The 7113-nt window shown below is 49.0% G+C and overlaps 1 protein-coding gene across 1 annotated transcript; it reads right to left on the reverse strand.

Annotated features, from left to right (window-relative positions):
* Positions 1-1271: 1271 nt before the first annotated feature.
* MSC (musculin) lies at positions 1272-3664 on the reverse strand. The gene is made up of 2 exons (XM_084510529.1): positions 3011-3664; positions 1272-2338 (listed from the first exon to the last, which is right to left on the reverse strand). Exons 1-2 carry the CDS (start codon positions 3527-3529, stop codon positions 2252-2254), a joined length of 606 nt encoding a protein of 201 aa, XP_084366655.1. The 5' UTR covers positions 3530-3664; the 3' UTR covers positions 1272-2251.
* Positions 3665-7113: the final 3449 nt, after the last annotated feature.

Here is a 7113-nt window from a genome sequence, read left to right on the forward strand (position 1 = left end):
CTGAATGCTTTTTCCAACATTTCACATGGAGCTTTCTACACTGTTTAAAGTTCTCCATGTTTTCCTTGTTTTTCCAATCTCCTGGAGTCATTAACCAATTACAGCTGGGATCAAGGCCAAAAACAGCTAAGTATCACGACTCAGATTATCTCAAGTGGCACCTTAGTTAAATTGCTGAATAATCTTTTCTCTAGGGTTCAGATAAACATTGGTTGAGTTTTCTTATACCTTATGACTTCCTTTTTGATTTATATTATTTTCTTATATTGTTGAATGATTTGCTTATATTGTTTTCTTTATGCATGGTTTTCTAGACATGATTCCCCCTTCAGTTACATACCTACAAGTTAGGATAGCCCCCTTCCTTCACAGTCTTTGTCTAGGTAAAACTGGAAGATAAGTTAAATGATGGTCTCAGCACAGCTTGCCCTTAAATCACAGAAGACAACAATTTCAGCAGATCCTGGATGAAGCCCTCATTTTGTTGGTCATGGATTATTTTAGACTTCACAGGGGAAAAAAATAATAATAACAATATTAAAAGTAATCTGCAGTTCAGATACTACTTGTAAGATACTACCAAAACTCAGTCCTGGGCTTCTATGCAGTATCTGAAAATAGAAAACCACAGTGCAGGATGATCTGACAAGAAACCAGGTTAAACTAGTTCTCGTTAAGCAAAAGCCATCCTGGTTACTAATATTAAGAAGAGGCGGTATGTTCTTCTCTAAAGCAATTAATCTTTCTTTCCTGATTGTGAATTAACCCTTGAGACAATATTTGGAGCAAAAGAAAATCTTATCTCAAGAGTTTCAAAGTTAAAACAGAAAAAGACTGCTTCTAACTAGGAAAACCCAGCTGATTATCCCACCCCGCAAATACAAATAAAAGCAGAAAGGCTACAGATGAAAATGTAAAATGAGAGGTCAGCAAAAGGAGCTATTACACTATCCTTCATGCTTTGAAGCAGAACAAAGTACTAAATCAATTTCTTAATCTACATTTATTTATTTTCCTGATTCAAAGAAAAGGTTATGACAATAAACTGCATAAATTGTTAAAATGTGATTTTCCCTGCTGATTGACTTAGTACTGTACCTTATGTGAATAGTTTGAGATGAAAATGTCCTTATCTGACTGTTGCTGGAGATGCATCTGCTCTCAAGAAATAAGGAAGAGAAGGACATGTTTACAAAAACAGGTTTCAAGAATCTGCATTGCAAAGATGGTCCAACATCGATACAGCCACACAGTATCACAGTACCAGTAAGTCATTGTAACCAAGCTTTTAATGCAATTTATAAAAAAATAAAGTTATTTACATTTGCAACTTATTTGATGGCATCCTCCTTTTATTACAGCATTTGAACTAGTGAAGAAATGTCACTAAAACTCCTTTGAGGGTAAACTTTTCAAAGATAAACATAACAGTACAGGAAAAATGTTTAAAACATTGCAGATTCTTGCTCTTTTGCAGCATTCATAGAAGATCATTCTTTACAACACATGCACCCTGGCCTTACAGTAAACTGAATTCCTCTTCCAGATTAAGGCACAGAAACTGCCACATTTTGAGGACAACCCCACCTTACATGTGGCACTTCAAGACATAGCCAAAGGAATCATTTTAATTCCTGTGGATGGTAGTCTAAATGCAGAATTTAGCTATTTACACGTCTTTAAGAAGTCTCTGGTTAAAAGGATTAAAAAAAAAAAAAAAGTATAACTGTACTTAATGCATAGTTGCAGTAAACCAAATTTGTGAATACAAAAGCCATCAAAATATATTATAAATCTGAGTTTCAAAGCTACTCTAAAATACTGCTTTGCTTTAGAATACAAATAACACTGTTTGGGGTTAGTTTGTAGAGTTGTATTTTGGTCCATGCTGTTAATTCTATATCATTATGTTCCTCTTCCATTAGTTTAACAGCCTCAGAACAACAGGTCCTCAGGCAGTGGTAAGAATGGTGAAGCCAAAGAAGGGCTTTTCCAAATCTCAGACTTCAGCTGCTGCAGCTAGTTCATGAAAACTCTAATTTCCAATGTTTCCCTTCTTTACAGCTTCATATATATTTCCCTCAGAGCTCTAAGGGAAAGGAATGATGGGAGACACCAATTTAACCCTGTTAGAGTTGGGTTTTGGTCACCATCTTCTAGTCTTGAGCCAATAAATCATAGCTCTTAAAAACATCCAGCCCATAAAAAAAAAAAAAAAAATCAACAACATCAAAAAAAAATATTACTTTGACTAAGCGGTAGTTCCACATAATCTGCTGGCAGTAGAAACTTCTTTGGTGTCAGTGTCAGGTCTTCCCGAAACCACAAATGGCCAAGTCTGTAAGGAAAAAAAAGAAAAGAAGAAAAAAAAAAAAAAAAAAAAAGTTATATCATATTAGAAAGAAAGTTTATCCCAGTATGAAACTGGAGCTTTATTAGTGATAAATGTCTAAGTGTGGTTCAGTCACAACCACGTCATCATGTTTTCATCCCTGTGGGAAGCGCAGAGAGCGCCGTGTTCCTCTGACAAATATTTTCATGAAGTTCTTCATTGAAATTAAAAGTTCCTCAACAGCACTGCTACGGTCGGCAACAAATTGTTCCCATCAAATGTGCAACATTTACAACTGTTTGTCTGGTTTCATAAATAAAAGGCCTAGGAACTCTTCAAATCCAACCAGTGGAGCAACCCTTCGGCAGGCAACGGGCATTTTGCTTTGTACCGAGCACCTAAGGACGGCTCGCTAGTGCTCCAAGCTAGCCGGCAGAGCGAGTTGCTCCTTTTTGGGACGCTAAAATTGCCTAATACTAGAGGAATTTGTTTCGTTAGGATTCCCTGCCCTGACAGCCTGGAGCACACACACCCGCCGTCCCCCAGCCCCAAACAGGCCCCCGCTCGCCCCTGGCCGAAGGTCGCTGGGGGTCTGCGCGTTTTCCTTGACGGCTGGCCCAGCCGGGGGGCTACCGGCTTTGTCCCCCCGCCTCCCATCCGAGCCCCCCGAGGCCGTACCAGGTTGACGGGGTGGACGTAGCCGTTCTCGTAGCGGTCCTCCTGCAGGAGCTGCCGGAGGTGGGCGATGTAGCTGGACGCCAGGCGCAGCGTGTCCAGCTTGGAGAGCTTGGTGTCGGGCGGCACCCAGGGCAGACTGGTCTTGAGCCTGGAAAACGCCTTGCTCAGCACCCGCATCCTCGCCCGCTCCCTCGCGTTGGCCGCGTTGCGCTGCGACTGCTTCCCCTCTGCCGGCGGCCCCCGCGGCACCGACGGCGCCTTCTTGCCCCCAGGGCCGCCGCCCCTCGCCCGCTTCCTCTTGCAGCCGCTGCCCGCCGCGCAGCTGCCCTCGCCGTCCTCTTCCTCCTCCTCCTCTTCCTCCTCCTCCTCCTCCTCCTCCGCCGCCGACGAGTTGTCCCCCGAGGGGTACAGCTCGCCGCGGGGCTGCCGCTTGCCGGGGGGCTGCGGGTAGCCCAGCTGCAGCCCCCGCAGCTCCATCCCGGGCAGCTCCTCCGCCTCGCTCCCGGAGCCCGCGGACATCGGCCCGGGAGGGCGGCGGGAGGCGCTCAGCGAGCCGGGAGGGAGGCAGGGGGCGGCCCCGTCGCGGACAGGGGCTGCGGGGGGGGCTGGGCACGGAGGGGGGGGATGCGCCCCTTGCCGGCCCTATATAGCGGCTGGCCGCGGGGCGAAGCGGCCGCCGGGCCGAGGGGAGGGAGTCGCGGGGTTTGGGGGGGGCAGGAGGAGGGGGTAGGAGCCGGCCGGGGGCGGCGCCTTCTCCGCGCTGCCCCGCGCAGAGCTGCGCGCTGCCCCGAGGAGGGGCCGGTCCCGCAGGCCGAGGGGAGGCGGGGGGCACTGGGGAGGGGACGGGGTCGTCAGGGATGAGCTTGTCTTTTTTTTTTTTTTATTATTATTATTATTATGGGGGGGTAGAAGGACTGTTGTAAATTGTCGCTGGGAACGCGGGCACCGCGCTTTGTTAGTATCGGGAACCTGGGGGGAAACTGCAGGGAATCCCCCGCGGGTATAACACGTCTGAGAGCTCCGCCTGGCTGGGGGCAATTAACCAAAACCCATGGGGCTATGTGCGGCTCTGTGACCCGGAGCAAACGAGGTTCTGAGCCACTCGCGGTTTGCTTTAAGCAAATCCCGCGGTACAGCTCTTAGAGAGTTGGCGGCGGAGAGGGAGACCCAGCGCCCGCTGGAAGTGCCGATAGGCAAATCCAACAGAGGCGTGCATTAGGGACCCCCGGCGTGCATCCCTCCCACACCCCAAAAAAGCCTTCTTCCCCGGGTGAATAACGGGAACTTGCTTCCTCTCCGGCCTTCCCGGCCCTGCCTGCATACAGTTAAGCAGAACACCAGTTCCAGCTCGCGGGATAGAAAAGAATCTAATGACTACAACAGGTGGAAAGATCTGCTCCCGAAATTTTGCTCCCGTTTTTTTCCCTTTACATTTCCCTCCCCAGCAAGTGGAACCTTCCCCGCTGCTGCCGCCCAACTTTCCTGGCAGCGCCGGCAGGGTTTTCGCCCAGCGCCGGGCAGCAGCTCCTCTGCCCGCCAGCCCCGGGCTCTTCCCAGGGCCGTGTAAATCTGTGTAAACCTCGGCTTCGCCCTCCGGGGCCGGATCCACGCCGGGAACGGGGTTAAGAGCAATTTCTGCAAGGGAAACTTGACGTTGCCTGAACCCCCGAAACACGCGGCTGGGCTTGCAACTGGAGCTCTTGAACTCCGGCTGACACCGAGATGCTCTCGCCGGGTCCCACGGGCTGTACGGTGGAAGGGGAGCACGCTGGACTTTTTTTTTTTTTCTTTTCTCTGCCTCCCCAGTTAGCCTACATTATCCGTATAAATATATATATATATACATACATATATATATATATATATATATAAAGATACTGCAGGGGAAGAGATATAGGTTTACTTCCCAACCCCCCCATCTGGGTTGTTTATACAGGTGCGGGCTGAACGCTTTCCCTGCTAAAGATTAATGGGAGAAAGTGCTGAATTTCTTTAAACAAAGGAGAAAATGGTACCCAGCCTTAAAAGCCACAATGGCAAACCTCACCTTGCGCGTTTACCTCTTCCTCGGTGGATTAAAGGTGACGCGTAATGGATACTTCGTCTCGCTTAATGTCGGGATTGGGGCTGGGGGGGAAGGGAGGTGGAATAGCCCCATTCTCAGATTGTCTTTGCCTGCCTCTTGGTTTCTGGGAATTGGAATTAGAAGGGAATTAGAATGGGAATTAGAAGGGAGTAAATCTGGAGTGAGACCAGCGTTCGGATTTACACCCAATGAAGCTGAGCGGAGCTGACTCAGATTCATCAAATTCCTTTAATTTCTGCCACCCTGATCAAGGTATCGCTTTCAGGATTCAGGATCATTTTCAAGTCTTTGATGGGATTGGGGCATTACCTCATGCTCCAATTTCTCCTCTTTATCCTCTCCGTGTGCCTAGGAGGGAAAATATCCCTGCATATCGGGGCAGTTTTACGCCCGTTATCAGGTGAAGCCCTCTGTCTCCTTTACAAGGTAAGCCGAAGTCCGACCCGAGGGCAGCATCTCAGGGTTTGCGGTGCCGGGGCTGCAAAGCCCAGCCTGCGGGTGGAGTGCGAGGAGCAGTAGCCAGAGCAGCTCCTGGGTGGCAGAAGCAGCAGAAAGGGCCTTCCTCGGGGAGCTCAGCCCCCGTTATTGGCCCAGCGGTCACCAAAGTCATCTTCTCCCTGCTGTGGGGACACCCTTGATTTAGGGGGGATGCTGGAAGGGAGTGATTTTCTGCACGCTTTCCCAGAAAGGAAATAAAGCAACACGCCCAAGTGAAGTCCACGAAGCTGGACTCCTTTCTGTCTGTGCAGCAGCTCGGGCTGTTTCGTGCTGCAGCCCCGAGCACAGGCATGAGGAGCATCCCCGGCTCGTAGCTGGGATGGGGCAGAAGAGGTACCGACCTTTTATTTATTTTATTTTACTTTTTTTTTTTTTTTTTTTCCTAAAATAAAATCACAGCAAGACGAAATAGAGAGAGAGGAAAAAAAATGCAGAGGCCAAGTCCGTAAAAGCCAGGTTATCTTTGAGGATAGGAGGGGGAACTGCTAAAAGCCCCTTGTCTTTTGTATTCGTTCTCTAGGGTGTTGGCAGCGACAAAGCAGGGTGGAGGAGGGAGATGTGTTATCGATAAAGTGCTTTAAATAAGGCTTTCCTCTGGCATTTGTCCTTTCATCGAACTCAGCAGAGTTACCGAGTCACTTCGCTCCCACCTAAAGTGCACTCACACTTTCGGAAAGACTTCACTGTAACAAGGGCATTTTTATTCTGCTTCTCGCCGTGGTGAGAAAGGCAGGATGTCTGGAGGGGAGGAGGACAGCGTCTGGCAAGCATCTCAGTCTTGACCTCTCCACAAGCGCCCACAATAGGCATCCAGGATGCGTGAAAGGCATATGGGGCTTCTGCCACGGAAGGATGCTCGGCATCGCTGGTGCTGTAGGCACAGCAGGTGGATGGTCTCTAACCTTTGTTAAATGCCACTTGGAGCAAATACACCTCTTCGAGACTCAGATCTTCTCGTCAAGGCGCCTAGAAAAAGGAGAAATGCGCCGTGACCTTCACTCCCCCACCACTCCTGCCCCCGTTAAAAACCTCTGTACCGTGCTGTGTCCTTAGTGAGAAGCCTGGCACGGGTCTGGGCAGCACTGAAGGATGCTCTTTCGTACTGTCACTTCACAAATAAAAATAAATAAATAAATAAACATATAAATAAACACGCGGGTCAAACTATGTCAAACAAAACAAACAGAGGATAGATGAAGCTCTGGAAGAGAAAAATATATATATATATAATTTACTATTTACTATCTATAATATAAAAATGTATACTAGAATTTATTTTGCCCATCGGTTGCCACCCTCGCCACCAGGAACATCCTCGTTCCCCACCCCACCCCGGTGGCGAGCTGCGGACCGGGGCTCGACCGGGCTCCGCCGCCCCCTTCTCGCCCCCCGGCAGCGGCCCCGCGGGGCCAAGGCAGCTCCGGGAGAAGCCCCGCGGGGGGAAAAAGGGCACCAAAGTGTGGGATAAAGGCCACGGGGCTGCTTACCGATCCCGCCCCGCAGCACAAGGCGGGAGTAT

Source organism: Aythya ferina, assembly GCF_964211825.1.
Source record: "Aythya ferina genome assembly, chromosome: 2".
Lineage (NCBI taxonomy): Eukaryota > Metazoa > Chordata > Aves > Anseriformes > Anatidae > Aythya > Aythya ferina.